The sequence below is a fragment of the Elgaria multicarinata genome, chromosome 19, assembly GCF_023053635.1.
Source record: "Elgaria multicarinata webbii isolate HBS135686 ecotype San Diego chromosome 19, rElgMul1.1.pri, whole genome shotgun sequence".
Lineage (NCBI taxonomy): Eukaryota > Metazoa > Chordata > Lepidosauria > Squamata > Anguidae > Elgaria > Elgaria multicarinata.
The window spans coordinates 16,257,020-16,269,712 of record NC_086189.1 but is presented as its reverse complement, the minus strand read 5'-3'; the positions used below and the strand labels follow the sequence as shown (position 1 = coordinate 16,269,712).

Here is a 12,693-nt window from a genome sequence, read left to right as displayed (position 1 = left end):
GAGTTGGAGATCCCAGGGATGGATCTGAAAGCTTTCAGAGGGGACAGGTTGCTCACGCCTGGATGAACCTGCAGCACCCGTTTGGCCTTGCGTGCCAAAGATGCTTAACTGGAAATTCATACACACACACCCCGCACTATCCTGAGCACCTGTTTGCTGAAAACTAGACCCTGGGCAGACGGAGAGACGACGGAGCAGCTGCCCAAGTGGAATGCTTTGGGGAGGCAGCTATAAAAACGAGGAACTCTAGACTCTGTTTTGCAGCATCTAAAAATGCAGTTCCGGACCCCGCACTGCCAAATATTTTGCTGTGCAGCTGGGAAAGGGACTGAAATAAAAGTGTAAGTGGGTGAGTGTCTTTAAGGATGCTGTTGTTGGCGGGGCGTCTCGGCCTATAAGAGTAAAATACATGTGGGGCTGTGCACTCCACCCGCAAGGTGCCTCTTTGCCACGGCCCTCGGGGTGGCGCAATGCACAGCCTTAAGGAGAAGCGGCTGGACAGGTGGGGTAGTTTTCCTCACAATGGGGAGCGCTGACTTGCCAATGGCACCCGGAAAGCCCCCACACGGACGAGCGTCCGTAGACAGGGCTCGCTTTCATTGATACTGAACAGTGTCAAAGGGTGTCAGGCATCTGCTGAGGGCCTCCTCACCCTAGAAGGATGTGTGCGTGAGTGAGTGAGAATGAGTGTGAGTGTGTGTGCGAGAGAGAATAGGTGTCAAAGAGAGAGAAGGTGTGTGTACATGTGTGTGTGTGTGTGAGAGAGAGTTAAGGGGTGTCAAAGAGAGAGAAAGATGGGGGTGTCAGAGAGAGAGACACACGAAGTGTGTGTTTACACGTGTGTGTGTGTGTGTGTGTGTGTGTGAGAGAGAGAGAGAGAGAGAGTGAGTGAGTTAAGGGGTGTCAAAGAGAGAAAGATAGGGGTGTCAGAGAGAGAGAGAAGGGGTGTGTGTGTGTGTAAGAGAGAGAGAGACTGTTAAGGGGTGTCAAAGAGAGAGAGATAGGGGATGTCAGAGAGAGAGAGGAGGTGTATGTACATGTGTGTGTGCGTGAGAGAGTGTTAAGGGGTGTCAAAGAGAGAGAGAGAGAAAAATGGGGGTGTCAGAGAGAGGTGTGTGTGTGTGAGAGAGAATACCTCTGTGTGTGTGTGTGTGTGTGTGAGAGAGAGAGAGAGAGAGAGAGAGAGAGAGAGAGAATGTATGTGAGAGCAAAAGAGAGAGATTACAATGGCTCCCATCACTCCTCGCCCTCCTTTGCAACAAACCAAAATGGCTCCGTGCGCCAGCCAGAGGAAGCGGCCTCCACGGGATCACTGGGAGAGCACAGCCGACAAGAGCCCTCTGCTAGGTGGGGCATCAGGCCGATGCGTTGGACAATCAATGCAAAGAATGTTGAGGTCAACAACTTGAGAGGAGCCAACGTCTATTTTTATAACAGAGTGCGGAGAGGGCTTGAAGGAGTATAATAAGGCCTGGCGAGATATTTTCATTCATTCTCATTCTCTCTCTCACGCACACCCCCCCCCCCACCTGTTCTAGCCCATACTCAAAATGTACCGGTCCCGTATTTCAAGACGACGCTTGCGATATCGCTTATGGCAGGGATCCCCTAACCCTTTCTGGCTAGTAGACACATTTGGAATTTCGAGAGAGCGCCGTGGGTGCTCTCACAAAATGGTTGCCATGGCGGGTGTGGCCAGTCACAAACCACCAACTTCCTAACGTGCTCAAGAACACCTCAATGCGTGCGTGTTCTCGACTCCGAAACACAAAACCGCTTTTCTGAACCCACCGTTTTCTGCTCCGAGACCCATATTACAAGAGGCCAACTGAGGAAGGCTCAGAGACAATTCACAGGGCCAAGGAATCGAGGACACGGCAAAGGCGAGGTCTGGGCTCTGAACGCGATGCCCCCGCAAAACACTCATTTCACAGAATCAAACCGGCCACGCTGAAAGAACTCTCTCAGGTCTCTCTCAGCCGTTCATTATGGGGGAGTCAAAGACTGCAAGTGACATTTACCGAATGGTCAGTCTCTCCCATCGATCTGATGGGAGGGCAAGTGAAAGTCGGGGAAGTCACATTTACCCCTCCAAATACTGTAATCTGATGCCGTCTTTATCTCACTACGATCACAGAGAGACGTCGAACAGATTACCCAAAGCTGCCCCGACTTCACAAGATCTATAGATACGGCACTGATAGTGAGCTGCCCGTCCCATTATAAACTTAAAAGATCAGCTACTACAACTTAAAAAGAAGTGGCAATAGAGAATAGCAGCCTCCTTAAATATAGCACGGTAGGAACGAGGCAGTAAAACCAGACACCAAAAACTATCCAGCTTTGCCTTAAAGGAAGGCAAGGAACCTCTCGTGCAAGCACCGAGTCATTGCTGACTCTTGGAGGGACGCCAGCTTTTGCTGACGTTTTCTTGGCAGGCCTTATGGCGGGGTGGTTTGCCATTGCCTTCCCCGGCCGGAAAGAAAGGAACCTCTCGTGCAAGCACTGAGTCATTACTGACTCTTGGAGGGATGCCAGCTTTTGCTGACGTTTTCTTTGCAGGCCTTATAGCGGGGTGGTTTGCCGTTGCCTTCCCCGGCCATTATTACCTTTCCCCCAGCTAACTGGGTACTCATTTTACCGACCTCGGGAGGATGGAAGGCTGAGTTGACCCGAGCTGGCTGCCTGAAACCAGCTTCCGCTGGGATCGAACTCAGGCCGTGGGGAGAGTTTCAGCTGCAGAAACTGCTGCTTTACCGCTCTGCGCCACACGAGGCTCAAAGGGGCCATCCAAATCCAGGAGTTGCAATTTCTGTTTTACGTCGTTTTTCGAAAAACCACGCGAACACCGCTTCCTCTTTCCTGCCACGAAAAGTAAGCCGGTGAATACCTTCAACTGCAGCGCGGAGGTGTGGTTTCTGAATGTAGAAAGCGACTGTTCCCACGGAACCAGGCACACAATTCTTTTCAAGAGAAAATGGGCTGCTAGTCCTCATGATTTCAAGCAGCCGGAAACGTTTTGGGCTGTGGCTGCTAACAGGGTTTATAAAGAAACTACCACAGGCGGAAGAGAGCTGATTAATTTCCTTCCTCAACACTCCATAAACTCAAATTGCTCTCTTTTCAGTTCCAACATCCCAGCCAAAATAATAATAATAAAAAAACCTAATTTCCCCCAACCTGATAAGACACAAAAAGATTTGCAAAAACACACATTCCCAACGCCCTCAGTTGCATATGATATATTTGGCTCCCTGCTTTGTTTCATTTTAGATAGACCCTGGAATCATTTTTATTCCAGACCGTTTATGGGTTGAAGTGATTGAATGATTGCTTTCCCCTTAATTTTGGAGCTGTTTAATGGACCCCCGGGGCTGATATTTGCTGTTATGTCGCTATTTTCACCCATTAGTTGTGGATAATTTTTAATCGGTTTATAGTTTCAGTATTAATATTTCATTGTACCATTGTTTTATGGTATTTTGTTTTATCGTACGCAGCTTTGAAAGGACGTTGGTTCTGAAAAGTAGCACAGAGATCTTTAAAATAAATGAAAATTAGACCACGAGAAAACATTGTTTTTCTGAGCACGGAACTTGGGAACAGCATCTTATTAAAGCATTTAAAGTGGCATTTAAACAAGAGTTTTCTTCTGTAATAGGCTTACATTCCGTGTTCGCTCTCTTAGCAAACTGGCGAGGTCAGCCAGGGAGGTGAGGGTGAAAGACAAGCCGTAACCACAAACGAGACAGGACTTGAACCCGTGTCTACCAGAACCAACACAACCCATGAGGCCAGAGATATACCTGAACAGCGACAGGAAGGCACGAAATCCCGAAGTGTATGACTGGCCAAACGAATTGTCCAAAACCTGGGCAACCATTTCTCTAACAAACTTTCTTTCCCGCCGGTAGGAAATGGCCACAGCTTGTGTACACTATGCCTTAATGGCCTCAGAGCTGTGGAGAACAACCAAGGCTGCATCTCTCAGCTGAATTCACCCACTCTTCCCAATTCCCTGCATGCAGAAAGTGTGCCAGTCAGGGAGAAGCATTTTTGCCTAGATTTCTCCCTGACTAGCTCGTTTTCTATATGCAGGGGTTATTATTTTGTTTTGTTTTGTGTTGTTATACAGGAGCATTCCATTAGAAGAGCGTGTTAACACTTTATACACTTAAACAGGGGCCTAAAAAGGCGAGTTTCTCAGGAAATCGAATGCAGCAACCCCCTTTCCCCTGTAGCCTGATTATATGGTATGGTATTAGAATCATAGAATAGTAGAGTTGGATGGGGCCTATAAAGCCATCAAGTCAAACCCCCTGCTCAATGCAGGAATCCACCCTAAAGCATACTTGACAGATGGTTGTCCAGCTGCCTCTTGAATGCCTCTAGTGTGGGAGAGCCCACAACCTCCCTAGGTAACTGATTCCATAGTCGTACTGCTCTAACAGTCAGGAAGTTTTTCCTGATGTCCAGCCGGAATCTGGCTTCCTTTAACTTGAGCCCGTTATTCCGTGTCCTGCACTCTGTGAGGATCGAGAAGAGATCCTGGCCCTCCTCTGTGTGACAACTTTTCAAGAAGAGTGCTCTCATGTCTCCCCTCAAATCTTCTCTTCTCCAGGCTAAACATGCCCAGTTCTTTCAGTCTCTCCTCGTAGGGCTTTGATTCCAGACCCCTGACCATTCTCGTTGCCTTCCTCTGAACTCCCTCAAGCTTGTCTGCGTCCTTCTTGAAGTGTGGTGCCCAGAACTGGACGCAATACTCAAGATGAGGCCCGACTAGTGCTGAACAGCAGGGAACCAGTACCTCACTCGATTTGAAAGCTATACTTCTATTACATAGTATTTGGAACATACCTGGTTCTATGTTAGAGATGGAGTATGTTTAATTTTGTTGTGTATCTATGAATAATGCCCGTTAATTTCACCTGGAACCATCAACTGTGTTAGGTTCAGTTAAACTTCAGCATGGCCCGGACTCCTTCCTCCGCCGAAAGCAGCAAAAAAACCCACCTGCTACAGAGACCCAAATGGGCCAGAATTGCTTAGCACATAGCTTGGCACTTTTAAATCTAAATTGGGCACCAAAGCTTGCAGTGACATTTGAAAGCTTGCACACACACACACACACACACCGGGGCAACACAGCAATATGATGAGTCCCTACGAAGCATCTGCGTGATCCACTCACGAAACCTCGAAGCTCAGCGCTACCGTCACAAGAGAAAATAGTTTTATTTAAAGAGGAGAGACGACTCCGTTTAAAAAAAATAGGCATTTTCCTAGGCGCAGTTTCCTCTCTTTTTTTCGTACAAAAAGGAAGTCAGAGAACGTGGGCTGTAAAATTTAAAAAAGAAAAGAAAGAAAGAAAGGAAGAAGGTAATCCTGAAGGTTCGCTGCAGTATGAATCCGTACGCCGCTCCTGTTCGTCCGCAGGGCAGGGCGAAAACGGCTCAGCCTCCCTTCAGCTCCTCCAGCCGCTAAATCCGGAAGTGGATCTGAAAGACGCAAGGCCAAAGACAAAAGAGTGAGAGCAACAGGCCCTCTGGGAAACCACCCAATGATTGCTGGTCGAGAGCAAAGGGGCGGGGCTAGCTGGACAAGCCCGGCGGGCCGGCCGGACCAGGCCCCTGGGCCCAAGGTTCCCGACCTCCTGACTAAACTGCAGTACGAACGGCAGCACGGGGTCTCCTCCCATCAGCGGGCGCCGCTGCCTTCGTTTCCTGAGATCTCCGCTTTTTGTAGCGCTGGTCGCCAAAACATCATGAGTAAACCAGGAGGGGGACACCCCCCACCCACCCACCCACCCCGTACAGCCTTTCTAAGGGTGGGCCGGCTCGGCGGGAGGCTTGCTGCCATCAAGATCCTAAGCGTCTCATGACTGCTCTTACAAGGAGAAAAGAGAGAGCGAACAAAGGCTGAATCATCGCCGGCGGATTCAAAATTCAACGAGGATTACCACGCCTAATATATTTCGCTTCCAAAGAAGAGCTTTCGTGCACGCACAAACCCCACCAAGACTATATGTAAGACAGTGATGGGCAGGGGGCGGGCGGGCGGGGGACTTACGCGTTCGATGATCCAAACCCAAAGCCTGCAGGGGGGGAAAAATGCAAAATTAAAAGGATTAGTGGGCCAGTTACATACAAAACATGTATTTCAGGAAGGTTCCAAGTCTAACCTTCCCAGTTCTCCGAAACCCATCTTTAAGCCAAATCCATGAGCAGGGATGCACGTTTGGTTTAGGGACACTGGAAGCTGACCGTGTCAGACCATGGCTCTATCTGGCTTAGTGTTGCCCACACTGACTGGCAGTAGCACCTCCAAGTTTTTTCCAGGCAAGGCTGGTCTCTGGCTGTCCTTGGGGAAACCGGGGATTGAACCCCAGACTTCCTGCGTGCAAATCACGGACTCTACCGCTGCTGAGCTACGGCCCTCCCTCATAATTCTTCGCCTCCAATTTCTCTTTACTTTATCCGTCTTCCTCCTCCGTGTCAAAAGATGGCCAGGCAGCCGCTGGGGTGGGCCACATTTGGGAGGCTGGGGGTCACAGTCCCCAAAGGGCAGGGCTGCTGCCCTAACCCCCACCCCCTCCAAACTTCAGAACCCACTTGCCAGCAAGATAACGGCGAGGGGATGGGAACTCTGTACATGCTCTCAGGAAGCCCTTGTCAACTCTTATCCTGAAAGAACAATAAGTCCCAGACCAAATAAGGAGGGTTTCAAATCCCTCAGCACTTTCGGTGACCTGTTCTGGGGGAAAACGTGGCTGAGAACGCCCGTTTCTGTCTTCTCCCCGCCCGCACCACCCTAAAGGGGCTCAGGCGCTTGCTTCCCCAAACCACCCTTCTTTCTTGACCGAGACCTCGTACCTCCTCCGCTCGACCCGAAGCCGGAGAAGCCGCTGCCCTGCGTGCCGAAACCTGGAGTCTGCTGGGAGAGGGAGCCGAAGGTGGGCGTGTTCTGACTCGCCAGCGTGCCGAATGACGCCGTGTTAGCCGTGCCGCCGAAGCTGCGTACCAGAGAGCAAGAGAGCGTGCGGCATTAAGACGGGCGCCGCTAAGAAACCCACAGAGCGCTGCTGGATCAGGGCACAGGCCTGCCTAGTCCAACAGCCCGCGTCTCACCATGGTCAACTACGGTATGTTGCCTCTAGGGAGCCCCTGAGCAAGGTAAGAATTAGCCCCCTCCAGCGGCTTTGCCCTGAACGCCCGGTCTCCCACGGCACATCCGTCTCAGAGCAGGGAATTTCCATTTAGGGATAATTCCTCACCTCCTTGAAATCCAGCTGCCAGCTCCCTTGGGGCAGCGAGTCCCGGAAGCTAAATGACACTGCCAGTGAAGTCCTGCCTCCTTCTGCCTGATCTGAACGTCCTTCCGGTCATTTTCCCCATCCTGACGACCTCCAGAAGTGCTGGACCGCAACTCCCAAAATCCCCAGCCAGCATGGTGTCTGGAGGGCGCCAAGTTGGGGAATGCTGCATGGGAGGAGGCAATTTGGATGGCTTTAAAAAGGGGGTTGGATCAATTCCTGGAGGCGAAGGCTATCCATGGCTACTAGCCCTGATGGTTGTGTGCTATCTCCAGTATCCGAGGCAGTAAGCCTGTGTGCACCAGTTGCTGGGGAACATGGGTGTGATGGTCCTGCTTGTGGGTCTTCCATGCCAGCTGGTTGGCCACTGTGTAAGCCGAGTGCTGCACTAGATGGACCCTTGGTCTGATCCAGCAGGGCACCTCTTACATTCTTATGCCAGCTCTGAAACACTGCCTTTGTGTTTCAGCCTGAGTTTTGGCAGCAACGAACACCTGCATTTCAGAGGGCAGTATGTGCTTTTTTTAAACTTTGTTTCACTCAATTGATTTTAATTGCTGGTGAATTATATGTGTTCAGAAGTGGGCTTTTTAAAAAAATATTCTATAGTTTTTAGAAGTTGCTCAGAGAGAGAGAGAGAGAGAGAGAGAACGAGAACCCTGGGCACACAGGACATAGTCTAATAAATGCCGAATGAATAAATGTAAACAGCGCTGGTCATTCTGACGGGGATAGAAGTGTCAAAGGCGAAAGATGAGCTCAGCGAACGCTTTTCCCGTTTGTGAGTCATCGCCTAAAGCGGGAGTGGCAGCCGGTGGGTCTTTCTGGGCAGCCGGATGCCGAAGAATCGGGAAGCTGCCAGCCCCGAAAAGGCAGCCGAGGAGGCTTGCGGTTCGGCCGCCTTCAAAGTCCAAACCCGCTCTGGACTTCCTTGAAGCCTACTGTTCATCTCCAGCTTCAGCTGTATTTATTCCACGTCCATCCTGCTGTCCCTCCAAAGGGCTTGGGGGGGCGGGCGGCTCTGCTAGGGAACCTCCGGGTGCAACACGGTGTTCTTCTCCTCTAGGGCTTCTCCGCGTTGGCCCCCTGCTCGTCTGCTGAGCTCTCAAAATTACCCTCTTCATCTCTACAGAGCAACTACAGTGTTGCCTGTCTCCACTTCCTTTTTCAAAACCCACCCTTTGCTGTGGAATCACGGTCTCCTGCCCACGCATTTCTGCAGCCTGCCCCAACCTGGTGCCCCTTCAGACGTGCTGAACTTCAACCCCCGGCGTGTCCCGGCGAGCCCCGCCGGGCGCTGGCAGGCAACACATCTGGAGAGCACTAGGTTGGGCCAAGCTGGCCCGGCTGAGTGAACTTCCCAACCTGGGCACGGGAAACTGCAATCCATACGGACTCTTGCCCTGCCTCTCCTCCCGCTGTGGTCTCCCCAAATTTCAGATTGGAAACTCACTGGGGCAGGGACCAACCTGATCCTTTGAAATTGATCGATAGAAGGCTTTGAGGCCCCCACTTTCTAGCATAAATCAGACTCAAGCCAGCTAAAGCGGCATGCACACTGGAGGGTGGGCGTTATCACAGTAAGAAATAAATAGTAGTAGTAGTAGAAGTAGCAACAGAAGCAGCAGTAGCAATAGAATCATAGAATAGCAGAGTTGGAAGGGGCCTACAAGGCCATTGAGTCCAAACCCCTGCTCAATGCAGGAATACACCTTAAAGCATCCCTGATGGATGGTTGTCCGGCTGCCTCTTGAAGGCCTCGAGTGTGGGAGAGCCCACCACCTCCCTAGGTCACTGGTTCCATTGCCGTACTGCTCTAACAGTCAGGAAGTTTTTCCTGATGTCCAGCTGGAATCTGGCTTCCTTTAACTTGAGCCCGTTATTCTGTGTCCTGTCTCTGGGATGATCATAGAATCATAGAATAGTAGAGTTGGAAGGGGCCTATAAGGCCATCGAGTCCAACCCCCTGCTCAATGCAGGACTCCACCCTAAATCGTACCTAACAGCTGCCTCTTGAATGCCTCTAGTGTGGGAGAACCCACCACCTCCCTAGGTAAGTGATTCCATTGTCGTACTGCTCTAACAGTCAGGACATTTTTCCTGATGTCCAGCCGGAATCTGGCTTCCTGTAACTTCAGCCCGTTATTCCGTGTCCTGCACTCTGGAAGGATCGAGAAGAGATCCTGGCCCTCCTCTGTGTGACAACCTTTTAAGTATTTGAAGAGTGCTATCATGTCTCCCCTCAATAACAATAATAATAATGGCAGCAATAGCAGGAATAGTAAGAGCAATAGTAGTAATAACAGCAATAATAATCATAATAGTAGTAGCAATAATAACAATGGTAGTGCTAATAGTAGCAGAAACTACCATAATAATACTAATACTAATAAAAATAATAGTACTGATACCGTATTTCTTCGATTGTAAGACGCACACTAATTTCAGTACCACCAACAGAAAAAAAAGCTTTGATTCTAAGAATAATAATCGCACCCGCGATTCTAAGACGTGCCCCGTTTTTAGAGATGTTTATATGGGGGGAAAAGTGTGTCTTGGAATTGAAGAAATATGGTAATAGCAGTAGTAGTACTAACACTAAGAGTAGTAACAATGGCAACAGCGGTAGTAACTTTTCTCTTCTCCCAGGCATTTAACAACGCTAAATTTGTTTTCTAAGGGACCCCAGAACTGTTGTTTTAAATGGCTACTGTTGTTTTTATATTGTTTTTATGTTTCTGATGATTCTTAGATTTTGTATACTTTTTAAATGTGCATTGTTGTTAACTTTTGTAAACCGCCCAGAGAGCTTCGGCTGTGGGACGGTATATAAATGTAATAAATCAATAAATCAAATCAAATCATGATTCCCCTAATGTGGGAAGAAGTATGGGGCAGCATGGAGGCGAAGGCTGAATTTGTTCCCCGCCCCCTGATGGTCCCAGCCATTGAGATCGGGGGGTGGGTTATGCATCGCTCCGCCCCTTCGCCCACGTGGTGCCAGCTTGGGTTCTACTTCCAGGTCGCACCGGGTTGTGTAACTGACTTCGCTGACACAAAGGGAGCCATGTAGAAAGCTGGGACACCCCACCCACCCCCCAAAAGAAAGACCAAGGGGACAGGAGCAGGCAGAGGAAACATCGGGGCCTGCTCCAGTTGGACTCCCCTCCTTTGGGAGCAGGACAATGCCATCAGCCCTGTTACTGATCTACTTAATTTCTCTCTCTCTCTCTCTTTCTCTTTTTCCTCTTCCCTCCTGAACTCCTTTTCCTTGCGTGTCATGACTTTATTCATCTGTAAGCCTGAGGGGCAGGGACTGCCTTTTCTGCTAAGTGTAAGCCGCTCCGAGAGCCTGAGGAGAGGGGTATAAATAGGATAAATAAATAAATAAATAAATAACACAAATAGAAGTCCCTCTGGGTGGCTTACCCGAATCCTCCAGCGTTGGCCGCGGCCGTCCCCTCGCCGAAGACTTTGCCTCCCGTCGAGCCCAGAGGGCTTGTAAAGCCTGGGGCTGAACCGAATGCTGGCACCCCTCCGAACCCGGGGGAGCCCCCAAAAGTGGGAGGGCTGCCAAACATTGGAGCAGCTCCGAAGCCACCTGAGCAACACAGAGGCAAAAGAAGAAGAAAAAAAAGGGGGGGGAACAAAAATATATATACATCAGCGTCAACGATAAACAGAGGAGAGAGAGAATGAGGAGGGAAAAATAGGGTTAAGGTTTCCCAGTGTTTCTTTTGCAGAGCACAAATCAGAAGGGAAGGGGGGCCCGGGCGGACGCACGAGCATCCCTGATTTCGGCTGGCCCGACGGTGTCAGAGATCGGCGACGGAACTCCCCGCAAAGGCGTGAGAAGAGTGACTCAGGGCGCTGCACCCAGGAGGCAAAGCGAGGCCCGGTTTTACAAAAGATGCAGGCAACCGGGCTGTCAATCGCTCGGCGCTGTATCCGATGCCATTTCCCCCCGGCTGCTGATCCTGCGCCTGGAGGAATCTCGGCCTCTCCCCCCCCACCGGCCTCCCCACCGCCAGACACCCCGCCTTGGAGAGGCCAGAGGCCTTTGGATGGCGCGTCAGCAAGCCTCCACACCCGATCTGCACAGGCACGGATGGCCTGGGGAGGGGGCGGGGGCGCTCCGTGCCCACAGCCGCCTCATCATGCATCCTCCGGGGGTGGGGGGGGAGTGGGGGAACTTACTGCAAATGGAGTGGCTAGATTCTGCAGGCATATTCTTAAAAAGGAATCCCTTGGACATGGGCTGGGGGGGAAAAAGAAAAGATACAGGCCACGGATGCCTGCTGCAGGAGCCTGCATGCAAAACAGCACCAGCAGCTTCTGCTGCCGCTAGCCCTCGCCGTAAAAGCTAGCAGTTGCTAAGGCAGCGGGTTTTTTTTTCTTTTCTGATGTCGCCAGCAGAATTGCAACCATTTCGAAGGCAGAGCTGGGTATTGCATCCTAGAGGCAGGCAGCACCACAGACCTGACCCTGACAGGCGGGCTGGGGAGCGAGCGGGGCTTCCCGAGGGCGAACCCTCTCCTCCGCGGGGTTTTCTCCACCCCCCCTCCCATTGCCGAGAAGGCTCGGCTTTTGTGGCGCACTCCGGGAAAAGGCTGAAATCCGGAGCCTCCGAAGCGGAGGCACAAGGACACGGCCTTTCTCCGGGCAGGGTTTGGATTGCTCGGATGGGGAATAGGATTTGTTCTCTCTCCCCCCCACACACACACCTCGCTGCTCTCCTCCTAGCGCGGAGTGGGCGGCTTCTCTTACGCGGCGAGAAACAAGGTCTCGGCCGCTTGCTGGAAGCGGGAAAAGAAACTTGGGCGCAAGTCGCACGATTCGGGTTGGGCACTCTGAATCGGGGACAGTCTTTGAAGCCACTCTCGCGAAGTGCAGGGGAAGTCCACGCCACTGCCGAGAGCTGAACCAAAGTAGGGCCGGCTCCTTAAGACACCATCCATAATGGGCCCCCCTCCATCAGTGAGCCTGGCTCCGCACTGCTACTGTCGCCAGCTGTCCTTCCTCCTCCTCCTCTTTCCTATCCCTTGCTTGATTGATAGGCAGGGAGCCAGGAGGCCGTGGCATCTCCTGAACCTCCTTCTCACCACTGCCATGGTCTGGGACGGAGCAAGAGGCAGGTGAAGAAGAGGAACAGCCCCAGGAGACACGTGTCAAGGGGGGACTCTTGCTGGGATCTGGGCCCTCGGCACATGCCCGACTATGCCTAGCCTTGACACAGTTTAGTGGTGGCCTTCAGTCATTAGAACATAATAGCAGCTCCGCTGGATCACCTTGTCCAGAATCCCCGTTTCCTCCCAGTGGCCATGCAGATGCCTCTGAGAAGGGCGTTAAGGCACAGGCCTCCCCTGACGTCGTCCCCCAAG

General features: G+C 51.3%; 1 protein-coding gene across 2 annotated transcripts in view; it reads right to left on the bottom strand.

The window, feature by feature from the left end:
- Positions 1-5,373: 5,373 nt before the first annotated feature.
- The window catches only part of NUP214 (nucleoporin 214), a 60,550-nt gene continuing 53,230 nt past the window's right edge, over positions 5,374-12,693 (bottom strand). For both annotated transcript variants that reach the window (XM_063144468.1, XM_063144469.1), the window contains 4 exons: positions 10,742-10,913; positions 6,873-7,012; positions 6,070-6,094; positions 5,374-5,498 (listed from right to left, as the gene is read on the bottom strand). In XM_063144468.1, coding sequence (XP_063000538.1) covers positions 5,465-5,498; positions 6,070-6,094; positions 6,873-7,012; positions 10,742-10,913 — 371 coding nt within the window. In that variant the 3' untranslated portion in view covers positions 5,374-5,464. The remainder of the gene's footprint in view (positions 5,499-6,069; positions 6,095-6,872; positions 7,013-10,741; positions 10,914-12,693) is intronic.